The 26015-nt window shown below is 33.8% G+C and overlaps 2 protein-coding genes across 2 annotated transcripts in view; one reads left to right on the top strand and one right to left on the bottom strand.

The window, feature by feature from the left end:
* Positions 1–793: 793 nt before the first annotated feature.
* LOC140437757 (testicular acid phosphatase homolog) lies at positions 794–15783 on the top strand. Its single transcript, XM_072527467.1, has 4 exons — positions 794–947; positions 8655–8756; positions 11934–12432; positions 15334–15783. Exons 1-4 carry the CDS (start codon positions 861–863, stop codon positions 15732–15734), a joined length of 1089 nt encoding a protein of 362 aa, XP_072383568.1. The 5' UTR covers positions 794–860; the 3' UTR covers positions 15735–15783.
* A 2118-nt stretch (positions 15784–17901) lies between these two features.
* Positions 17902–26015, bottom strand: part of LOC140444928 (uncharacterized) — a 31459-nt gene continuing 23345 nt past the window's right edge. The window contains exons 7-10 of the mRNA XM_072537042.1: positions 20026–20477; positions 18545–19183; positions 18167–18418; positions 17902–18105 (exon numbers count right to left, since the gene is read on the bottom strand). Coding sequence (XP_072393143.1) covers positions 17939–18105; positions 18167–18418; positions 18545–19183; positions 20026–20477 — 1510 coding nt within the window. The 3' untranslated portion in view covers positions 17902–17938. The remainder of the gene's footprint in view (positions 18106–18166; positions 18419–18544; positions 19184–20025; positions 20478–26015) is intronic.

Genomic DNA, 26015 nt, shown 5'->3' with positions numbered 1-26015 from the left:
TTATTGTTTAATGCTTGATAGACCTCATGTAGTACAGAAAACATAGCATCACTGGTACATTTATTAGATAAAAAGCCAAACTGACTTTGTGATAAAATGTTTCAACGAGAAAGGACATAAATCGGGACATAAATACAGACAAGCGTATCTAAAAAATCACTGAAATTATAGTTCACGTCCACAGAAAGAGAAAGTGCCACCCAGAAGTCAAGCACAAATTTTTGAATTTACGAGATTATTTAAGTTCTGAGCGGAAAAAATCCTACCTAAACGTTGGGTTTTTGAGGATTCTTTGTGGAACTTGGTATATGTAGTATACTTATAGTACGTATAGTGCTTCATGAACAGATAACCCTGCCTTAATAATTGTAGAGCGTACATCAAAGGATGAAAAATCTGAGACAACATAATTAAATATGGAAGATGTTGTTTTAGTAATTCTTGTAAGAGAATTACGTGCATAGAAGAATTAACTTATTCAGGAGATAGCTTTTTCTCGAAATATTCACGTGATTAAATTTAGTTGATTTACTTGTTCCTAGTATAGAAAAAATGAATATCAGTTTTGATAAAAATGAACAATGAATAACAATTTTGATGCTTTCCTAAGTAAATTCATTGTATTGCATGTATAACTACCGGTCTCTCAAAATCTCAATCTTTCTAATAAAACTAACGGAAATATTAGGCTAAATGTATTCCAATTACGGTTTATATTTAAATTGATTTTTACTAATTTATTTAAACAACTGTTTGATGATAGGCAAATACACAGTCATTAACAAAAATTGGGTATTAAAAAACAGGTAAAAACGCATGCGATATTAATTAATTTTCAATTAGTACCAGTCCTTACTAGAATGAAGAATTGCTTAACTTTGGTAGTGTTTTTGGTGTGTTTGTGGTGTCGATGTAAGGCAGAAGATGAGTTGTTATCAGTTGTGGAGGTAAGTACAATCATTTTGTGTACAGAAAGCCTTTCATTAACGAACTATTCTATTCCTCAAATACGTTTTTACTCTCTTCATATTAGAAAATAAGCGCTCAACACTGGTCGTACTGATAGGAATAGAAGTCAAAATTCTAAAAAGTCCATTGATGTTTGAAAAAAACCTGTAATCAGAAAAATCCAAAACTTCTGTATCGGTATTCAAAGTTCTTATTCTTATACACCATATCAAATTCTCTTCTGTCAAAAGGAGATTCATAACCAAAAAGAAGTGAAATACAGTTAAAATGTCTTAATTGTTGATAAATCTTTATGATAAACTACAAATTAGGTTGTCTAAACATGCAATGAACCTTGATATTTTACAATAATCTTCAATTGAAGTTCTTGAATGATTATCTCTACAAGTCTGTCTCTTACTAATCCTTGAAATTTGAAGCACATTACTAAAAATATCTTTCGATAATTTAGAAGCAGAAATAAAGAGTTTTTTAAATTCAATCCTGAATTTTTTTCTTAAATCTTCTGAAGGAGAGTTTTTAAAATTCAATCCTGAATTTTTTTCTTAAATCTTCTGAAGGAGAGATAATATCTTTTGTACATTCAATAGTAATAACAAAATCGTAAAAAAATACTTAGAAATATGGACAATGGAAGCATAACGTTTAAAATAGTTTAACAAACCAAGAGAGAAATTACCAAACTGTTTTTTTCTATCGCTGAACATAATGCACTAGCCTTTCCCGAGCTTTCGAGACCAGATTGAGAAATTTGTTCGAGACTGATTCAAACAACTCAACGAACTTCAACATACTGGTGGGACGTTCAATAAACCTAGTTTCGTACAAGCTATTAAGCCTTTTCTTTTTACAATCTGGAATGAGAACTTAAATTGCATCTTTTAGTCTCGTTAGCATGAGCATTTTTTACAAGTGCGCGTAACCCTATTACAAAACCGAGTGTCACTAGCGATTTAAAATTTAGTTTCAAAAATAAGCTGTTAAGTGCCTGGAATCGGGAATGGAAGGATTACAGTTTTAAACTTGTTATTATTACACGTCTAAGACTTGGACACTGTAGGTATAATCATGCTTACTTCTTCTCAAATATCGAATCTCCAAAATACAAAACTTGCACCGAAGTAGACACTATACATCATTTCCTGTTATACTGTCCTAAATACTTTATTCAAAGACTTTCTTACAATTTTTCAAATAACCTGAAAGCATTACTTGAAAATTTTGCTCCGGACAATTTATTAGGTCACTTAAAATGTATAAAAATGTTACATAAAATGTAACTGTAAGTCGCTGTAGTAGAAGCCACAGTTAGAATGCAGTGTTGGTCTTACGGCGCGTAGCAATGCCGCTCATATTTGTACTTATTAGCCACGCTAATTTGCGACATATTTTTATAAAACAAACTTATATATCACTACTAACCTTTTAATTATATCATATTAGTGTGTAATATTTAGTAATTTTGTGGTTGATATCAACAAAATATTAAATTTTGCTCCTATAACCTGTTTGATTTATTATGATTTTTTGCATGAAGTTTGACAGCGACTGTGCGAGGTTGCCAATTTTTGTGATAGGTTTGTTCCAGTTTTTAAATATTTTAAATGATAAATATTTAAACAAATCAAAATATCTCTGGATGAAATTTATAAATTGTCAAAACAAGTTTAATTTATGTTTTGCTTTTATTCCTGAAAAATGGAAGTGAATTCTATTATTGATATAAATAATATAACACAAAAAAGCGATGCTGAATTAATTCAATATTTACAAAATATTGGACTACTTATAAAGAACAATTTAAATGTAAAATTAGACAATGTCGACGTCTATGTGTAGTGAGACGGAAAAATGGGTATAAATTAAACCATGGTTTTTGGTGCAGCAAATGCAAAAAAATGTATTCCGTATGTACAGGTACATTTTTTGAAGGATTGAGAGTACCAGTCAGGACTCTATTTTATGTGGTGGACGTCGGTAGGTCATCAAACAACCCCAGGAAGGGAACTCGTATATTTTTATCTTAATAATATACACCGATTAATATATCTTACCTTAATTATTTTTGTTTAGGTTAGAATAGGTTCTTGGGGAATGAGATGGGGAATACCCCAGGACAGTACTCATATATTTTATCTTAATTTTTTTCGTTTAGGTTAGGATAGGTCATTTCACACCCCAGGAAGAAAACTTGTATATTTTATCTTAATAATATATACCGATTAATATATTTTATCTTAATTAGTTTCGTTTAGTTTAGGATATTCTGAGTTCCTTTCCGGGGCTATGAAATGACCTACCGACGTCTGTAGATCACCATCTGTCTGCTAAACGTAACAAGACGCTCAATATATTATTTTTAACATTTCCCACGATTTTCCGTATCGACCTTGCACAGGTAAACTATTAGTCTATTGCATATAGTTCCGATTGTTGTATATTTACCACTGAAGCTAGTATAAAAACGTAAAGTGTTCCTCATTTAAAAATGAATCGTTAATATATAATATTACTGAATTGTCCATTTTTTTATAATAACATCGCACATTTAAGTTCTTTAGTATTGAGAAGAATTACAGGAATTACGCTCGGAAATCAAAAGATAAGTGATGACATTAGAAGAAAATGTAACGTACAGTGTATAAATAAATGAACACAAAATACAAAAAAAAAATGGAATAACAACATAAGCAGAATAGAGGAGACCAGTGTCATCAAAATAGGAAGAGATAAGTGGAATGACAGCCTTCCATAGAGGTATTAATCCGCCAATGAACAAGCAGAATTGCTTACAAAGAGGAATAAGAAGAATTTCAGTTCTTTAAAATTTAAGAAAACTTATTTTTTTTTCTTTAAAAATTTTGTTTAATGATTTTAGTAATTTCCAAAATTTGTTAAATATAGTACAGAATTTATTTATGATTTTTATTTTTCATTTTTATCTAGTATTTGTGTTTAATTACTGCATTTAGATTATCATTATATTCTAAAATAGTATTTATATAAGTCGATGAGTAGAGTAATGAGTGTTTATGCATATTACGTAAAAAGAAGTATTCCCTTCAAAAAATATATCATTTAAAGTATAGAGAAATTTGTGATACTATACATTTTTATAGATTTGGAAACATCGCAGTCAGCTCTTAATATGGCCGCCCAAAAAGTGTGAAATTATCAATTTTCAAAGTCATTTTTTATTTAAACAAATGGAAATTCCGCAAATTTTTTTTGGAAATAGCTTAAAATAATGTATATTTTCAAGATTTACAAAAATTTTTCACGGAAGCGCGTGGCTAATAAATGCATCGGAACCCTTTATTCAATAATTTAACTGAGTTAAATAAAAGAATAAACAAAAAAAAATTAGTTCTATAAAAAATGTCTGTATACATAAAAATCCAATACCTCGTAAATACTTATATACATATATACAAACTAATGCAAGTAGTTTACCATATACGACACGATAAAATATATGTACATAAAATATACAAGAATATCCTAACTCAAAATATACTGTACGTACAGTACTGAAAAAACCTATGAGCATTAAATCTGAGATATTTCTCTTTAATTAATATTAATTGCAATCCATATCTAAGTCGTCCTCATCCTCCGAATCATCACCGGTTTAATATCATCCTGCAAATTATTGTCCACCGCATACATTTTTTCTTCTACTGTCTTGACGAGGTTCACATGATTATGCGACTACTCTTTAGATACGCGCTGTAAGCTTCTTGTCCCAAAAGTTTTACCGTTTTTTCTTTAAAATCGACGTTGTTTGAAGCCACATACCTTTTCATTTGACTGCACACCATCTCAATCGGGTTCAGCTCGCAATGGTAAGGCGCCAGTCTCAAAATATTGAAGCCATATTTTTCCGCAATTGTTTCAATTTTGTACATATCGTACTCGTCTCTAAATGCGGCCGCAGTCTCCAGTAACTCACTCAAAGAAAACGTTCTTTTCGATAAGTTAATCTTTAATTTGCCTTCTGTTCCACAATTTTTTTCGGGAAATCAAGCGGAAGTATGACGCGTTATCCAAAACGACAACGTTTTCTTTGTCTTTCGGCAAGTTTAGAATTAACGTCTTCTCAAACCATTCTTCATAAAGATCTCCGTTCATTTAGTTGTGGTAATCAGCGGTTCCCTTCTTGGCCAAGAAAGTTAATTCGGTCCATGCCACAAAACCAGTTTCACTTCGAGCATGAAGAAGAATAAAACAAGGACCTCTTTGGGTTTCGGCTTTCAGTCCAGTAGAGAGCCCTTTTATGAAGGCATCTCGTAGATTCTTGATCGTTGTGTCCCTCCATTCCTTTTTGACTGAAGTACCGACGTTAATACAAGACTCATTGATACAATCAAGGTTTACATTAGCCTTCTTCTTCAATGTTTTTATTTGTCTGAGGTACTTGTGTCTCCGGGATATGATATGCTTTCTTTCCATCATTATCAAATCTCGACCACTTTTACCATATTCAAAACTCATGCCATTTAGTAGCCTACAAAATGTGGTTTTTGAAAAAGCTCGTAGGTCCTCATCATCCTTCACTCTGTTTATTATGCTCTCGACGGTTGGTGGTATGTTTTCAAAAAAAAAATCATGGACAATTTTCCTTATTCGAAATTTCACTCCCTCATCAAGTATTCTTATGTGAATTGAACTGGAAACTGTTTTTCTTTCTTTTTTGTACCGGTTTTAATTCGCCTTGCTGGGCCTCTTCGCGGATGTTATAAATTTTGTAAACACAAGGCACATTTTCGAAACTTTTTCTACAATAATAGTCAAGCTGTCACCATTTTTTAAGTTCAGATGATAGTTCAATACATTAAACACCACACGTTTTACTTGCAGCCTAAGAGTCATACTCTGTTTTAAATTCACGACAGATACTGGCAACGGCTTCATGATGTAGGTATTTTCATCCGCTTGCGAAAATGAAATAGAACTGAGCTTTCATAGTGTTTGCCAACAAGTTTTTGGTCTAGGCCAGTAACCGAATCGGCATAGAGACATGTTTGCTTTGGGTTTACAATAGGGATTAAAACTGATTTGCTTCTCCTACTGACTTTATAATGATCTTTATTTCCCAAAGAATGGGTTTACAATAAAAGCTATTGTAAATTGAAAAATATAGATAAGCTATCGAAAATGAGTTTTTGATATATTGACGTCACAACGTCTTAAATTAGGTTGTGGCTCGGAGTCACTCATGAAAAAGTGTAACGCCCGCTCACGTCTGTTACGATGAGTCACCGAACGAGAGAGAGGCCCGCCGGACCGGCGAATGCCTTGCGTCTCTCTCCCACTCAAACATGATCGGTCCGCTGGTGCGATGCTATTTCTCCTATCATCGTCCTATCCTCAACAAAATCACTCAAATAGAAATTAGTTAAGTTTAAGTTTACATGTACAATGTTTTAGTAAACAAAATATATTTCTATAGTTAAAATTTGTGCAATTCTTATTTTCATTCAATTCCTTGTTCCTATTGTGCAATTTAATAATATTCATATCAATAAATATTCTACCGAGAAAAAGACGTTGTCACGTAAAATCTTCGCCCGTAAAACCGACTTTACAGGCAACCGATTTTTTTTACTTTTTTTATAGTATTTTTCTTCATGTTATTGTGTAGTTCGACAATATGACTCTTATTTATCCATCGAAAATACAATGATACGAAACAATAATGATAGTCTTTTATACAACCATAGGCAATTGTTTTGTGCGCGTATATTCCCGAGCTATGATTCTTAAATCCGGTCCTAACGCGCCACTCGGGGCAAACCGGCAACGTGGTCGGCCGTTCTTCCGTAAGAAATACATCGCCTATCTTACCTGTACTGCATTCTAACTGTGGCTTCTACTATAGTGATCTTCGGATGGATGCGACTTTGTTCTTTAAATAAACAAACTAGAGTCAGTTAAAAACAAGTGTTTGTATAAAAGAAACAAATTTATTGTTCCCAAGTGTTATCTATCTCGTCCATATTACTATTGGTATCTTAAAGTATAAAAGTGTTTTATTTTTTTTTATTAGTCCATCAGCTGTATACGTTGTCTTGTTTATTTAATCTCCAAAATGTACATAGGTATATCTAGCTATTAGTTAAATATACATACATGATGTTAAATCTTGTATCATCATTGTATAATCAATATCACATTACTAAATATTATCCAAATTACGAGTTCATTACTTTCGTGTTGTAAAAAAAATGTCTTTAACGACTTTCAATAGACTATAATTACGATAACTCCAGTAGACAGTACAGATTAGCGTGAAAATAATAAAGAGCACTAGACGATTCAGTATAGAGATATTGCCATCTTTCCCCAGCGGACAAGGCCATCAATCGTTCGTAAGCTGACTGGAGTGCAACAGGAAATAATAATGGCCTCTTCTTGTCACAACAATAGATCTCGGAGTGCATCCAGAGGATATTTATGACGGGGAATGATATAATTCCCGAAACAGTATATTCGTTATATAAAGAGGATTAGAATTCGGAAAGGAAATAAATCGGGAATAAGTAGAAACGATCATTAATACACCAATTCTAAATAATTTTTATTATGATTCTTCTATTTTAGTTAATTCAGTTTTAATATTATATTTGGGGACCCTAGAAATAAAGGGGTATAGTGACAATCTTTCATTCTATTTGGAGGTAAAGAGATGTAAGCGATAAATCTAACATACGCTGCTTTCTAGAGGCAAGTTACTTAGCCTCCAAGCCAACTATGAGTAGGACTTGGCTTGTAAAAGAAGAGATACAAATGCACTTGTACTCCTGTTCCACTGTGTCAGACTGTTAGTTGAGTTTGTTATCATTTTGGATGTGTAGTGGTATAGCTCCTAAGTAATACTTTATTGTAAATTGCTGCGTTATACGTTATTATAAACTACAGTATTTTAAACAAGAGTTCGTTTTGTTTCTTTGTGGAATACGGAGCCAGTGATAGAGGATTTACCTGCTAATGCGTTTCCACTACCAAAGCAGACCGGCAAGAAAAGGATTTGGAAGTCAGACAAGTGAAAAAAACAGGTCTAAAATAGCCAAAAATTCAGGTGAAGCTTACATGGACAAAAGCACAATACGCATGAAGCTAAAAAGGTACGAGAACTTGAAAATCATAATTGTTGGAATACATGTACCAATATTATTCCATAAGAATAAAGACTTTCAATTTTTAAAGAGTATTGAGCGTTGGGCAGTGGAATCTCCAAACAGCTTTTCCAAATCGATCCATGCAGACTGAACCTAGAAAAAGAAAAAAAACTAAATGCAGTTAGTAACAAAGATGTGTGATGTGTTCTCGAAGTCTGGCAAACTTTTACGATTAACTACTGATCTAGAATTTGGATTTGGACTGGCTGTAATTTGGGTCTGAAAACTGATTTGAAAATCATTTTTCTCATTTTTAGCAGAATAGTAAAAAAAGTAAAAAAATATTCAAATTAAACTGGTAGTGCATAATAATTCCAAAATGTACCTGTTTCGCTTCAAAGAAATATTTAAATAATTGACAACACTGACAACTTCTTACGTAGAAGAGAAGAAAGGAATTACGTAATAATATAAAAAATTTTCAACGCACAACAAGCCTTTTCTCGCTTATCGTATCTAGTTTTAAATAGTAAAGTATTCTTATTTTTTTTTTTTATTTTACAGATATTTAGACATGGAGATAGAACTCCAGCTTTCTTTTATCCAACCGACCCCTATCAAGATCGAAAATATTGGAATGATCTCGAGGCAGGAGAACTTACAGAGGTAAGTACAACCAAAAAAATAATTTTCAAATTCAACGTTAATTGGTTATACGCGTCAATAATATGACATTGTTCTGAAGCTATTTTTTTGTGGCATTTTTAAGTAATTACTATTTTAATGGGAATAAGCCACAATTGAAGGTTAAAATAAGTTTATTGACGTTTCAATCTCCACTTCGGAAATCGTTCTCAAAATACATATTTGTACTGCAAAATGTTTTGGGTTAGTTTTCTGAATTGCATGTAATGAAAGAATTAAAGATATATTAACAGATAAGAGACAATCATTACTTATAGAAAATTTTAAAAAACCTATTCTAGTGAACTCATTTCATATTATTAAAAGTAATTGATTAAAGAATAAACATGTTTATTATACACATTTCTAGTTTTTTCTAATTATCATTCAATCTTCGCTTATCCACTGCTGGACATAGATCTCCCTCATAATTTTCCATCTATCTCAATCTTGTGCCTCTTGCATCCAATTCCCATGACAACGTTTTAGATCGTCAGTCCAACGTGTTGGTGGACGACCTCTGCTTGGGTAGGCATCATTTCTTGGTCTCCATTCCAGTAACCATTTTGTCCATCTATTATCTGTCATTCGAGTAACGTGACCTGTCCAGTTCCATTTCAGTGTTGCTATTCTCTCTACTACATCAGCCACTCCTGTTCTTTGTCGTAGCTGGCGATTTGGGATCTTGTCTCGTAGTGAAACGCCCAACATAGCACGCTTCATCGCCCTTTGACACACACGGATCTTTTGAACTGTTCTCCTTGTCATGGTCAACGTTTCCGCACCGTAAGTTAACACTGGCAAAACACACTGATACAAACGTTTTTCTTTTAAGGCATATTGGTATATAAAACGATTTGAAAATATGGTTCAGCTTGCCGAAGGCTGCCCAAGTCAGTCTTATAGGACGGAGAAGCTCAACGGTTTTGTTACTTTTTTCTATGCGAATCTCATGACCTAGGTATTTATAGGCCATTACCTGGTCTATGTATCTTGTTTCTACGCATATATCTTCGCTGAATACAAGATTTGTCATCATCTGCGTTTAAGATATATTTATTTTCAATCCCCCTTGTAGCGAGGAAAGGTAGAGCTGATTTAAAAGTTCTTTGGCCTCATCTATCAGATCAGCTATTAGTACAATATCATCTGCAAACCTTAGATGGCTAAGCTTTTCTCCGTTTATGTTTATGCCCTGTCGGTCAGTTTTGCCCTTTTACATATATATTTCAAAAGCGTAGTTTTCAAAACAGTTTCGGCGATATGGTGTCCCCCTGGCGTACTCCACGTTGTATCGGGAATTTATGGGTTTGACGATCACCCACTCTAACACTGGCTGTTGCGTTTTGGTATATGTGTTTAATTATATTTATATACCGATGGTCAATTCGGCATTCTGTCAAGGCTTCCAACATTTTTTGTTGATTTACGGTGTCGAATGCCTTTTCATAGTCGACAAATAATAAAGCTAGTGGTTTATTATATCAGTGCATTTTTCTATAAAAAATTTTATTACCAGTAGGTGATCGTTTGTTCCATAGCCTTTTCTAAAACCCGCCTGTTCTATGGGCTGATAAAATTCCAATTTATTTTCTAGTCGCTGCGTAATTATTTTTTCTAATAGTTTTTTCTAATATAGTATCTATTTTATTATAGTATATATAGTTTTATAGTATAGTAAAATTATATTCGCTCCGTGCGTGACTGATGCATAAAATCAGAATCCCCGCCATGGTCTTGAACACCTCCTTTTATGAACACTTTCCTTCATAAACCTTTTTTAAATAACAAACAAATAATATTCTTTTTGACAAGCTTTCAAGGATATTGTGAAAACATCCCACTATGATAAGGTGCTTTATACCGATTCATCCCAAAACGCAGGTGGAGTTGGCTGGTCTGTCACTACAGTTGATACAGTATTAGGACAATACCGAATATCCAACGAATGTAGCGTGTTTTCAGGAGAACACTTTAGTATTTCAAAAGCTCTCAAGTTCCCTTTTAACAATCATCAAAGTGTAGCTCTGTGCACCGATTCCTTATTCGCAATTCATTCGTTAAAAAATATTTACAATCAACATCACCTAGTTCAAAAAACACTAGAATCAATCCATGTCCACACTTCCCGAGAATAACAATAATAAGGGTGCCTTCTCATAATAAAAAGGCTAACAGTGCTGCAAAAGAAGAATCTACATCAGACTTACCCATCTACAACATACAGCTTCAGGAAGATTTAAAATCAAAATTCAAAAGGAATATCCAAGGCAAGTGTCAGGAACTTTGGATCACCAAAGACACAAAGCTCAGAGAAATACAACCTAATGTTAACAGCTATTTATCCCTAGCATCCCTGAACAAAAAAGAGAAGATAGCAATACGAAGATTGAGGATAGGACACACACGTTTGACACGTGGTTATCTTATGTTCTCTACAGACCAACAGTTATGCTTCCACTGCAACGATATTCCTACGACCGTCAAGCACATCCTCACAGAATGTCAACACTACCAGACCACTCGCATTGCCAACAATATAACCCACAGTTTAATAGAACTTCTGAACCGACTCAAGAGCCTAATAGACTTCTTAAAGACTACACAATTGTTTAACAAAATATAATTTATATAATGTTATTCTTTACTATTGCAAACTCTGTATCCTAACTCTCTAGGTACTATCGTAAACTTTTGCTCCCGTGTCAATGACCAAATATGTTGAAACACGTTAATTTAAAATAAAAACAAATATTACATGGAAGTTTATTGTTTCTTGTCTTTTATCGTATTATTATAAGTTGCCTTATTGTTTTTATAGTCTAAGATATTTTATTGTTCCCTCCAGACCCAGTAAGTACTGGTTACTGGATAAAAAGGTAAACAGACCCTTATCAGAATATTTTTTCATTTATTGATTATTGAAAACGATTTTCGAAATTAAAATCAAAACCTCAAAATAAATGTACAATGTTATTTTCATATTTTCATGGTGTTTAAGTATTCTTAGGGTTTATGCATTTTTGTATGTGATGCATATGTTGTATATATGATCCAGTAATTCAATAACAGATGCGCTGTACATGTATTGAAAGGTCAAATACACATGTGTTATACAGTTTAGTGATATGTATTTTAAACTTCCCTTTTTTATTACAGAAAGGATCACAGCAGCTGTACAACCTAGGCCAACAATTTAAAGACCGCTACAGTTATTTTCTTGGAAATGCTTACAATCCAGAGGAAATAATAGTAACATCATCCCATATGTCTAGAACTAAGAACTCAGCAAAATCGTTCATGACAGGTTTATACGGCGGTATAGAGATACCGATTAAAACAGAAACAGCTGTAGCAAACGAAATTATAATATGTTTAAAGTTTGACGCTTTATACAAGAAATCAGAACTCACAGATCCAGAAATCATTGACATAAATGAAAACAATAAGGAACTGTATGAATACTTATCTAACAACACAAAGCTTCCGATCGGAGGTATGTTTACAGCATCTGGTTTATTTGATACGCTAACAATTGAACAAGATGCAAATCTTAATATGCCAGAATGGACCAATAGCGTCATGGGAGAAACATTGCGGCAAGTAAGACAAAATGCTGCAAAATTTTTCTGCTACACTAAAGAACAACAAAAGCTTGGTAAGTTTCTTTTTTTATTTCAAATATCTATTTACTTTAATGTCACTTTCATAATAAAATTGATAAAAAGTTGGTAAAAATTGATTCTTCTTCTTTGTGTGCCGTGCTTGTATTCAAGCGTTGGCTATCGTCATATTGACAAGCTGATGAAATGATTCTCGGTCGGCAGCTATATGAAACAGTTCCTCGACCGTTCGACCTGTCCATTGTCTAATGTTACGCAGCCAGGACAGTTGTTTTCTTCCGACCCAACGTTCTCCTTCGATTTTGCCCTGAATGATTAACCGAAGTAAGCGATATTTAGGTCCTCTCATTATATGACCAAAGTATTGGACCTTTCTCATTTTGATCAATTCTCGCTCTTTGTGCACGGTCTCTAGCACGCGTTCGTTAGATATGTGTGCTGTCCACGGGATTCTGAGCATGCGACGGTAACACCATAACTCAAACGCTTCTAATTTTTTGAGATTTTTTATTTTTGTTGTCCAGGTTTCACATCCATAGAACAAAGTGGACCAGACGTAGCACTTCAATACTCTTAGACGTGTGGTCAACGACAGACTTTTACTGCATAATACAGAACGCCAGTTAATAAAGTTTTTCCGTGCGAGTTCTATTCTGGTCGAAATTTCCTCGTCACTTTCAACCCTGCAGTCAATCCAGCTACCCAGATATCTAAAGTGTTCCACCCTTTCTAGGATTTTGTTATCTAATCTAAGTACTGAGTCTTCGATATTAATTCGAATTTCACCACCGATCTTAACACCTTCGCGGCGATTATTTAACGCTATTTCAAAAACTGGTTCAGTGTAGGCATTAAACAACATCGGTGACATAACACATCCCTGTCTGACACCATGCTTAATAGAAACTTTAGCTGAAACCTCTTGGTCCACCTTAACACAAGCGGTCTGATTGTAGTAAAGATTTTTAAGCAATCTAATGTCATACGTGTCCAGACCAACTGAGTCTAAGCATTGAAATAATAATGTATATGGTACTCTATCAAAGGCTTTTTCGAAATCTATAAAACATACGTAAATATTTTTCCTAAACTCAATGCTCTTTTGTAAGAGTATTCGCATGCAAAAAAGAGCTTTTCGAGTACCCATACCGTTTGGGAAACCAAACTGCTCATCACCAGTTATCCCCTCACAAAGTTTATATATGCGACAATGCAATATTTTCATAAAAAATTTGAGCGTGTGACTCATTAAACTGATAAGTCGATAGTCGCTACACTGTCTGGCATTATTTTTCTTGGGAATAGTTATAGTGATTGTAGAGCACAGTAGAGTATGGTCTGACCAAATATCGGCACCTGGGTAAGTTTTGACCGATATTATGCAGTTTTTAAATCGTTCATTGACTGTTATATAATCAATTTGATTTCTTACAATATTGTCTCCTCGTTTGCTTGGAGACTTCCAAGTATATAGTCTACGTTTTGGTAGACAAAACCATGTATTCATAATTACTGTATTCAGAACTGCACCAACCGTTCTTCTCTTTCATTGCGTTGTACTAGATCGAACTTTCCAGTAATATTTAGAGTGCTTTCTGATCCCACTTTGGCATTGAAGTCCCCCATGATAAGAGTAAGTTCATGTTTTTTTGTCATAGCTAAGGCTTCCGATATAAGTTGGTAGAATATTTCAATCACGGTAGGTGCGCAGTAGGTGCGTATACTTGTATTATATTTATATCCACTGGGAATACAGCTAATTGAATTAGCATTACTCGGTCTGATAATGGGACAAATTTTCTTACAGACTTTGCAAGTGATTTCTTTAGTATGACCGCTACGCCGTTTTGATGTGACTCATTGTTTATCCCAGAGTAATAAATCCGATAGTCTTGAGAATTGAACTGCCCGTTGTTTGGCCATCTTGTTTCGCAGACTCCTAATACAGAAATATCGAGTCTGTCCATTTCAAGTAAAAGGTTTCTAAGCTTTCTGCTTCATATAACGTTTTAACATTCCACGTGCATATTTTAATTTTTTGTTTATTTAACTTCCCTATGATCTTCCTCTGCCGGATCTTGGGGTCCGAATCCATGATCAGTATATCTTATTGAGTCGTTATTGCTTGACATGACGATTGTTCTTGGAATATCCTTAGGGATCTTTAATATAGTGGTTTCCGTTGCCTACTATATCTCCATGCCGTTGGCCGTTTATCGGCTCATCCGCCTTTTAGGACAATTTCTTATTCCAGGTACTATTGGAATTGGAAAATGGAAAATTGATTACTGTACTTTAATTTAATTGAAGAAATACGTACTATAATTAGTCTTGTGTCACTACAGTGCTACAGTGAAAGTTTTTCCATCTTTACCTCTTTTCTGTCTTTTTTCATTTGTTTCTCGACTAAATTATAAAACAATATAGGCCAAAACTGATGAATTACCAAGGAAGAACACTGACACCTAACTGCAGCAGAACGCCGCACCTTTGCGAATTTCCGGAAATGTACAGGGAAAATATGCCCCTTAGACCAACTCGCAGCAGAATGGTTCTCCTTGCGGGGACTGTCAGGCTTTCCCCAAGACATAATACAGCTTTTAGCCTGTGATAACAACATTTATAGTCGCTCACAATTACTTCTTAAGAAAACTGGCAGAGATGGATTGTAGTCCCAACATTATATAAGTCAGCCTTTTCTTATAGTCAGTTTCGATATCACCAGCCTTTTCACCTTCACCTCTGTTTTCCATATATAGACGGAGAACCCCGTTCAAGATATACGCTTCTTCCCTTTTGATGAAAATAATGTACCTAGTCATATCATATTAATTAAAATTTAGTTTGATATAGAAGAACCATATGTAAATTTAAATAAATGTGTTTAAATGTACCTTAAATATTATCAATCTGTTAATGTATGTTTTATGGTTTAGGAATCGGATCTCTGATAAACCGCATCATCGAACATTTCGATAAAATTATTGAAGGTAAAAAGGAAGCAAAAGCCCTAATCTTCAGTCTTCACGACCTCAATATCCTGTGCTTCCTACAAGCCTTCCAATACCCGGAAATATCTCAACCAGCGTTTGCAAGTAGTGTCTTCTTCGAATTAAGGAAAAGCAAAACCAACGGGCGGTATTTTGTGAATACCTTCTACAAACCAACAGTTGAACAGCCACCAATTTCTATCGCCGTTGCTGGATGCGATGTGGATTGTGATTTGGATAATTTCAAAAATATTTTTAGAGAATTTAGACTGTCTTCTGGTCAGTGGTATAGTGAGTGCTATGCATTCGGTGTTTTCGATAAACTCTTTCCCACAAAAGGGCGCTAGTGTCATGAAAAAAATGTAATACTAAAAATTATAATTAATAAAAAAGTTAACTACCCTTTAGTTTATTTTAATACTATAATAAATCGATAAAACAATCAGGAAACAATTGGGGAGAGCCAAAGGTTCAAGAAGCTACTGGGAAATATAAGAGGAAATTCATAGTACTTTTTCCTCATAGACAAAGACTGGAAGCTGGTGGAGGAGATGGCCACCTGGAACATATACATTAAAGAACTTTTTCGAGACTACTAAAGCAACCATTTCGAAATGAATTGCATAACTGGTCCGTCAATACTAGAGAGCTAGATGAAAGCGGCTTTAGGATAGCCTAAGAATAGTAAAGCCGGACGAAATACTAGCTTAAATTATATAGGTGATGGGTAAAGTGAGCACAAAGAAGTTAAGCGAACTGTTCAAAGCCATCTACGATTTAGGTAAGATTCCAGAAAAATTGCTGGTAACATGTGTAGCACTGCCAAAGAATCTATGTGCGAAAACGTGTGAAGACTTAAGGACCATAGGCCTTATGGGTCATGTACAAATGTACATATCATGTACTATTATAATCATGTATGTCCGGATTTACAAAAAAATGCGAAGAAATTTAAAATTTATTGAAACGATATAGTAACAAACTCTTCTTCTTCTTCTTCTTCTTCTTCTTCTTCTTCTTTAAGTTCTATCTTCTATCGAAATTTGAAAATCATATATGCGGACCCTGTTGACTGCCGCTCTAAATAGTTCTGCACTACTACATACAAACCATTCCCTCAAGTTCTTAAGCCACGATATTCTTCCGCTTCTTTCCACATTCCGCTGTCCTCGAATTTTGCCTTGCATAATTAGCTGCAATAATGAGTATCTTTGCTTATGAGTATCTTATGCTGAACAAATAGTTAGGAACTACCAGTGCGGTTTCCGACCCAATAAATCAACAACGGATCAAATCTTCACAGTCAGGCAGCTTATTGAGAAAACGCTTAAGTTCGGAGTCGACACCCATCACATATTCGTGGATTTAAAAGCCGCATACGACTCAGTCAATAGACAAAAACTTCTACAGGCTATGGTAAAATTTCAAATGCCGCTTCATCTTGTTCAACTAACGGAACTTACACTCACAGGACTTTTCAAGGCCCTTCCATTGTAAAAATGGACTGAGACAGAGAGATATACTGTCGTGTCTCTTATTTAACCTTGCACTAGAAAAAGTAATTCGAGAGTGACATATTAATACGAATGGCACCATCTTTAATAAATCTGTACAAGGTCATCTGTACATTATTGCTAGGTCCACAGAATCTCTGATCGAAGCATTTCGATCACTAAGGACGTCTGAACTGAGAATGGAATTAAAAATAAACGCAAAGAAAACCAAGTATTGTACTAGATAAGACAATTAGATACCTAGACTATTAATTAATGATCTGGAACTGGAAGGTGTGGACACCTTCGTCTACCTGGGCTCGCTGCTAAGTAAAGACAATAATGTCAACAAAGAAATTAAAAGAAGAATAGTGCTTGCCAATAAGTGCTACTATGGCTTGAGGAAACAGATGGCCCCAAAACTACCCAGAAAATTTAAAGTTACCATATATAAAACAATAATAAGGCCAGTTTTAACATACGGGTCAGAAACGTGGTCACTTACACAGAGCGACCAAGAATTGCTTAAACGTTTCAAGAGAAAAATTCTAAGGAAAATATATAGACGAGTTCAAGAACAGGGTTTGTGGCGTAGGTGCTACAACTTTGAGTTATACAGAAGTTTTGGGGAACCTGACGTAAAATGTATTAAATTAGCACGCCTTCGATGGATAGGACATATAATTAGGCGAGATAAAGATGCAACGATCAGAAAAATTTTCGACCAAAGAGGACCAGCGGGAAGACGAGCCAGAGGAAAACCAACACTTAGGTATCAAGATAACATAGAGGATGATCTAAAATCTATCGGAGTTAAAGCATAGAGAAGAGTTGCCAGAGCCAGGGGCGAATGGAAGATTGTTCTGAAGAAGACTTTGGCTCATAACTAGCTGTAATGCCACTGATGATGAATAAGTATCTGTGCCCTCTCATAACATGGCCTAAATACTCAAGTTTTCTTCTTTTAATAGTCAATACAACAATAAACTCTACAAGTTATTTATTTAGTGAAAAATAAAACTCCATTAAGTAACGCTTTAATTCCATGTGACTTATTTTTACATTTTAAGAGGTTCTAAGTTTACCCAGAGACCTCCTTCAACAGCTGAAACAAAACCAGAGCGGTAGGTTATCGGTACTTTAGTTTTCTCGTTCAACGTCACTTTGTAGTTTCGTAAAACGCAGCACAATCCTACTTTAGCCTGCAGCTTTCCAAACCGCATTCCTACAAAAATATATTAAGTTACAATATACAATAAAAGGTATTTCTATTAGATTAGTGTTACCTATACACGTGCGAGGTCCTTCTCCAAAAGGCATATACGAGAATGGCGTCATGTTTGCCTTGTTTTTATCGCTAAATCTCTCTGGGTCAAACTTGTCTGGATCTGGGAAGTAATCTGGATCTCTGTGTATAGCGTAGACTGGTAAATTTATCCTGGTACCCGCTTCTATGACTAAATCACTGTCGGGATGTTTGTAGGTCTTGTTGCAAATGCGTGGGAGAATTCCCGCAGGGGGATGTTTGCGGAGAGTTTCTATAATTTAATTCAGAATATACTTGATATAATACAAAAAAGAGCTTACAGTACCTGATACCAGTAGTCATGAAGCAAAAGATATGGTAAATATTATAATAATTCAAGCATGTTTTGATTTATTACCTGATATTACTTTTTCTAATAATTCCATCTCCATTATAGAATCATACGTCATTGTACCACCATCTTTCTGGAAAGCTTTCAGTATTTCCTCTCTTAGTTGGTCTTGGATATCTTGACGTTGAGAGAGTTCCAGCAAGGCAAATGACATTGTAGTAGAAGAAGTTTCAAATCCAGCCGCATAAAAAGCGAAACTCTGAGCCGCCATTTCTTTTATAGTCAGACTGTTCTTTAATTCGATAAGAAGTTGCAGAAAGTCTTTCCGAATGATATTGTTCTGTTCCCTATATTCGACAGTGTCTTTTATTAAATTCAAGTAGAAGTCTTCAAGATCCTTGGAAAATAGTTTAATGCCACTTTTTTTAATTAACCATTGTGGCCAGATAGACAAGAAAATAAATTTTAGCCTAACCAAAGTTGTATGTGTGAATATTCTGTTACCGTACTTTCGGAAATCAGAGTCAGGATTCTGCATACTGTTTATATCCACACCGAATGCAACAGAACCAATGACGTCAGTGGTGAAGCACGAAAGATTGCTTTTTATGTCGACGGGTTCTTTGCTTGCTGCAGATTTTTTTAATAGTTCTTGTAGACCTTCTGTACATTCTACCATCGTTTGGAACATCATTTTCATTTTACCTAGAAATAGTATTTTTTCAATCGAATCAATCAATTTCTACCTCTTATATCTTAGAAACAATGCTGATTTTTATAATTGCTGATTTTGATAATTTTTTTAAGTGTTTGCTTATATGCATGAGACATTATTTAAAAATATGTATAGACAATTTTACAATACCTAACAAAAACCAATTAAGTACAGATGATTTTTAACAATTTACAAAAGCATTTATATACGTTTTCGTTTTATCCTTTAGCCTATTTTTTTCAAAATTCTAAATGAGTGGGTCGGGTGTAAAATCTGGTATGTGACAAAAACATTATCATCATCATCATTGGTGCTACAGCCCTATAAAAGAGCCTTAACCTTCCCAAGTCTATTACGCCAGTCAGTTCTATCCATTGTCAACTGTTGCCAGTTTGCTGCGCCTAGTTGTCTACCATCCTCATCTACACTATCCCTCCATCTGAGTTTTGGTCTACCCCTACTTCTACTTCCCACAGGTTGTGACATAAGGATTCTTCTAGGAGGGTTGTTCTGCTGTGATCTTGCCAGATGTCCTGCCCATCTTAGTCTTCCTATTTTTATAAAGGATACTACGTCTTTACCACCAAATATATGTTTATATCTGTGATATATCTCGTAGTTGTACTTCCTTCTCCAAACGCAGTTCATATTTTATATTATACTGTTAATTCAAAAATTTTCTTGGCCATTTAAAAAATATATAAACAAACAGCAATTAAAAAGTTATTAAATCAGATATCTTCCTGACAATCAGGAAGTTTCAGACCTTTTTGGGTTATGTAGAAAAGTTTATAAGACAAACGTGAAGCATTTTTTAAATTATATTAGTTACCTGATGTAAAAGTCGGCGTCAGTTTGGCCCTTATTACTTTCCACTTCTCGTCTTCCAAGTTAAATAGATGTCCAGTTAAAGGATCAACATCCTCATTCACGTAAGTCCCATGGTTAGTAAAATGGGTAAAGTCTTTTAGCACGATGCATCTTATTAGATCCAAGTCGACAGGAACGAACATGGGTGTAAGGAATTCAAAGTATCCTCCATATTTTAAACCTCGAGCTTTGACTTTATGGTAAAGATCTTCGACGATTGTGGTCATAGCACCATTAAGTTTGAGCTCTGATTGGGCACTCCCGTAAGGGAATGAGGGTTCTAAGTGGAAGACATTTCTGGTTTTCCAATAGGAATATTTCCATTTTTGGTAGAGGTATACGAAGGCAGGGAGTCCTAGTATGATGTAAATCAGGATACTGATATCCATCGCTGTATATAGTATAAAGCAAACCCTGGATAAAATAAAAAAAAATGTCATGGACAGATTCAGCTGTGTTTTATTTATTTTATATTACTAATATTTGTAGTAGCCCTTTTTATTTTATTACAAGAGTCAGAAAAGGTTATTATCTGAAAATAGAACTAGTAATTGCGAGAAATTTGATCGAACATATACGAACATAAGCGATAAAAGCATGAAGAATGAATACACGCGTAAGAAACATAGTGTGTAAAAATAAAATGGATAATACAAAATAGTAGGACAAGAATCGACACGCCATACGCAACAACTATATATAAGCAGAAAATTAGAATACCTTGGAAACATTACATATGAAGAGAAATACACCTTACTTCAACTCTAATCCATACGTAATAAAAATATTTATAAATTGGAAAAAGACTGTATAGTCTAGGCGGGATCTGTTTTGGATTGGACATTTTCCATAGGAAGCTATTTTTTTGCTGGAATCCCTTCAGGATGTGCCCAATATCGATAATCACGATATGCGCCAGTCGCAAACCCTGTGCTAAATTTTTTATTTAACAAAATCTGAAAACAATTGAAAATTTCTCATTTTTTTTCTCCTATTTTCGTTTATAATTCGAAATATATTGATCCTACAGAAAAAATTATACGAAGTTAAAGGTTTCGTTATTCAATTTTACACAATATTTCGTTAGCTAGAAATTGAAAATTTAATGTTTATTGTTGAAAAAATAGCAATAATTGGAAAAAAAAGTACAAAAAATGAAGTTAATCCTTTAAATGTTTTCGACTTTCTAAACTTGACTTACAAGCTCCATATTCCTCCTAGAAAAACCTTTTAATATATTTAAAACGTGTGCTAAATTTTGTTAAGATCGGTCGGATAGGTATTGCATAATAATTTTGCAACCCAGCCTACTGGAAAAAAATCGCAAATTTTCAAATTTATAGTAAGCCCTAAATAAGGCCCTCAGATAGTTGCAATTAAATTACACATAAAAGAAGGCTCAAACTTTCAAACGCTTTTCGTAAAATTCAGAAATTTTTTTAAAGTTTTAAACATTTTTTATATATATTAGGCTTATAAACAAATTGAATAACTTTACGAGCTTTAAACATATCAATTTCAAAATTTATACACTAAAAGAACATTAAAAGACGCTTCTTCAAAAAAAAATACATTCGGCTTACTGGTTGCCGAGATATTGAAGGTCAAAGTTGGCATATATTTGCCGTGTAACCATAAGTGATAGAGGGCTCGTTTCTAAACAAATACTTTTTATATGAAAAGTTTTACGTAATGCGCTTTATGGCAACATCCATAAAAAAGACAAATAAAAAACCGTTTTCGCGTAAAATGTCAGTCGGAATGCATGAGAGGTGGTGGTGGGGGACATTCACTCGAAATGTGAATCGGTGAGTTCAAAATCATATCGCGCGCTAAAAATTGCATTATCTCGGTTTCTTGTTAACCAATTTTGTTCTTTTTTTTGAATCGATGTCTCGGACGACAAGGATTTCAAATATCATATTTTCAAGTACCATTTTTAATTGCAAAATTCGGAAATTTGCAATAAACAATTGTATGTTAAACAAGTAATTGCATTTTTTCAATAATTTTTTTTCTTTTTATTTTTTTGGAGTCTTTTTCTTTTTTTGGAAGGACAAGAATCTTAAGGTCTGACCTTGACCTTCAATATCTCGGCAACCAGTAAGCCGAATGTATCGTTTTTTTTTAAAGAAGCATCTTTTAATGTTCTTTAAGTGTATAAATTTTGAAATTGATACGTTTAAAGCTCGTAAAGTTGTTCAATTTGTTTATAAGCCTAAAAAATGTTTAAAATTAAAAAAAAATTTCTAGGCTCTCCTAGTGAACCGATTTGAATTTTACAAAAAGCGTTTGAAAGTTTGAGCCTTCCTCTATATGTAAACAAAATTGCAACTATTTGAGAGCCTTATTTATTGCTTACTAGAAATTTGAAAATTTGCGATTTTTTTCCAGTAGGCTGGATTGCAAATTTATTATGCAAAACCTATCCGAACGATCTTACAAACAAAATTTAGCACACGTTTTAAACATATTAAAAAAATTTTCTAGGCGGAATATGGAGCTTGTAAGTCAAGTTTAGAAAGCCGAAAACATTTAAAGGATTAATTTCATTTTTTTGTACTTTTTGTATTTTTTTTCCAATTATTGCTATTTTTTCAACAATAAACATAAAATTTTCAATTCTTAGCTAACAAAATATTGTGTAAAATTTAATAACGAAACTTTTAACTTCTTATAATTTTTTCTCTAGGATCAATATTTTCCAAATTATAAACGAAAATAGAAGCAAAAAAATGAGAAATTTTCAATTGTTTTCAGATTTTGTTAAATAAAAAATTTAGTACAGGGTTTGCGACTGGCGCATATCGTGATTATCGATATTGGGCACATCCTGAAGGGATTCCAGCAAAAAAATAGTTTCCTATGGAAAATGTCGATTATGGTCTGAATTTCTACAGATCCCGCCTAGTCTAGTAGGATATACGTACATACTTCTAAAATATAGGTCAAACTGGCAACAGATCTTTTTAAGTTTTGAACAACAGAGAAATAGCATCTTTAGCAATCAACTTTTAAACCAGAATTCCTTCCAGAAAATCTTACATTGGTTTCAGTCTTTAGAAGACCTACTCAGACTGACCACACTATTCCTACATCTTCTAATAATTCTTTTCAACAGAAGATGGCTTCTTTTTATTATTACATCCATAGACTACTTAACTTATCACTACTACAAATGCGGAAACGAAATTTAAAATAAACGAGAACTTAAGGAAAGTCAAAGAAGATAATGTGGAAACTTTAACTATTGACCAAAAATGGGAAAACTTTAACATGCCCTTGTGTCAGTTGGAAAAGAAACCCTCAAACCAGTTGGAGAAAAAACAAAACCTTGGATAACAGTAGAATTTCTTGAACTTATGGAAGAACGAAGAAAACATAAAGCAAAAGACCTGAATAAACACAAAGAAATTCAGAGACACATCAGAAAGAAAATTCGAGAGGCAAAAGAGAGGTGGCTCTCCGACAGATGCAAGGAAATAGAAGATCTGGATAAAAAGTATGATAGCTTTAATTTACACAAAAAAAATCAAAGAAATAACAGGTTCTAAAAAACGTACAAGAACGAATATCCTTAAAAATTATAAAGGGGATATTATTACTGATATGAAGGAGAGATTATGTCACTGGACCAATTACATCCAACAACTATTTAATCATGAAAGAGAAGAACTGTCATTAGAAATCACCGAGGATACCGGACCACCAATATTAAGAGAAGAAGTCATCTATGCCATCAAAAACACAAAAGAGGGTAAAGCTACTGGACCAGATAATGTGCCAATCGAATTATTAAAACTCATCGATGAAGATGATACTGATGTAATGGTTAAACTCTTTAATCTAATATATCAGACTGCCACAATCCGCAGACAATGGCTGCAATCGATCTTTGTAGCAATTCCCAAAAAGCTAAGTGCAACAACGTGCTCAGATCACAGAACAATAGTTTTAATGAGTCACACAACATTTTTAAAAATAATTCACAGCAGAATTGTTAAAACTCTTGAATATGAAATTAGTGACATACAATTTGGCTTTAGAAATGGTATGAGTACAAGAGATGCTTTGTTCGGCTTAAATATGCTGGCTCGGAGATGCATGAACATGAATCAGGACATGTACTTATGTTTTGTAGACTTTGAAAAGGCATTTATTAAGGTTCAACATAAAAAGCTTGTAGTTATATTAAAAAGCAAAAATATTGACAGTCGTGATATGAAAATTATATCCAACTTATATTGGAATCAAACTTCCAAGGTAAGAGTTGACAACCAGTACACCCAAAATATCAAAATACAGAGAGGAGTCCGCCAGGGTTGCGTGATATCCCCACTACTTTTCAATGTCTACAGTGAAGCGGTATTTCAAAAAGCGCTCTCAGACTCAATATAAGGTTTATCTATCAATGGAGAAGTTTTGAATAACTTACGTTTTGCAGACGATACAGTAATAATGACGGATAACAACAATGATTTACAGAACGTAATGCAACGCCTTAATAAACGCTGTAATGAGTAAGGACTGAAGATAAATTTAAAGAAAATTCAATGCAGGATCATGACTAAATCTGCACATGCAAATATCCAATTGACTATTGGAGATACTGCAATTGAGAGTGTCAATACCTATAAATACTTAGGAACATGGATAACATCAGATGTAGACCAAACCAAAGAAATTAGGACACGCATTGAAATAGCACGTGCATCATTCATTAAACTTAAAAAGTTTCTTTGTTGTCGGGATATAAGGTTAGAACTACGCCTGAGAATGCTTCGATGATACGTGTTCTCCACCCTTCTTTATGGCTTGGAAGCGTAAGCACTAAAACCAGTCTACCTGAACAAGTTGACCGCCTTTGAATTTTGGTGTTACAGAAGAATCCTACGAATATCATGGATTCAAAGAATGTCAAACGTGGAAGTATCTAGAAGGATAGGAAATGGGACGGAAATAATATTAACTATCAAAAGGCGAAAACTTGAGTACTTAGGACATGTGATGAGAGGGCAAAAATACGCATTATTACAACTTATTATGCAAGGCAAAATGCGAGGAAAGCGAAATGTGGGAAGACGAAGAATATCCTGACTTAAGAACTTAAGGGAATGGTTTGAATGCAGTAGTGCAGAACTTGTTAGAGCGGTAGTCAACAGAGTCCGCATAGAAATGATGATTTCCAACCTTCGATAGAAGATGGAACTTAAAGAACAAACAAGAAATGTAGTAAAATCAATTTTTTTAAATTTGTATCAACTCGATGGAAAAAATTCGATATCTTTTGATCAGTCTCCTATAGACAAAAATCAAAATGAATTTTAAAGGTGAAAAGTGCAGTAAATTTTGCCGTAAATAAAGTCATGTATACCGTGATATTTCTTAATGTTTTCGAAAATCAAAATAAATTTTGCAGTTAACGTTTTAGGTCTACAGTTGATCGATTCAAAAATACAAAAATGTCATTTTTAATTAAGATACCTATTTCAGACGGAAATCCTTCGAAGATTAGTTCGTTCGAGTGCAAAAGTGTAGTGATCTCAAAGGTAAATACTTTGAAAAACAATATGTAAAGATAATGATTTCAATAAATTCTGTAAAAATGCTATAAAGCCAGCTTACATATACAGTACTGAAAGTTAGTTAATTAAAAAGAGATGATTAAGACTATTTGTAGCGAAAATGCTTATATAAATGAGTAGGGTCAGAAAAAAGCATAAAATTGGGAATTGATCTATTAAAGAATATAGCCCAGTCTGGTTATACAAAAATCATCGATTTCACGGCAAAATGTTTCGCAGATATCTGAAGCTTTTAAGACATAGGTGGGGGTTACTAGATGACGAATAGATAAAAAGATACTCCTATTTTTACCTTGCGTTTTTTTTTAAACAATAATTTATGGTAAGAATTTGATTTTTTATCTATAAGATTTTTCCCTTATAATAA

Source organism: Diabrotica undecimpunctata, chromosome 1, assembly GCF_040954645.1.
Source record: "Diabrotica undecimpunctata isolate CICGRU chromosome 1, icDiaUnde3, whole genome shotgun sequence".
Classification (NCBI taxonomy): domain Eukaryota; kingdom Metazoa; phylum Arthropoda; class Insecta; order Coleoptera; family Chrysomelidae; genus Diabrotica; species Diabrotica undecimpunctata.
This window is presented reverse-complemented; position numbering and strand designations above follow the sequence as displayed.

Coding starts and splice junctions, on each gene's coding strand:
- LOC140437757 (XM_072527467.1), top strand. CDS start 861: ATGAAGAATTGCTTAACTTTGGTAGTGTTTTTGGTGTGTTTGTGGTGT. Junction 948..8,654: donor AGTTGTTATCAGTTGTGGAG/GTAAGTACAATC, acceptor TTTATTTTACAG/ATATTTAGACATGGAGATAG. Junction 12,433..15,333: donor TAAAGAACAACAAAAGCTTG/GTAAGTTTCTTT, acceptor TTTATGGTTTAG/GAATCGGATCTCTGATAAAC.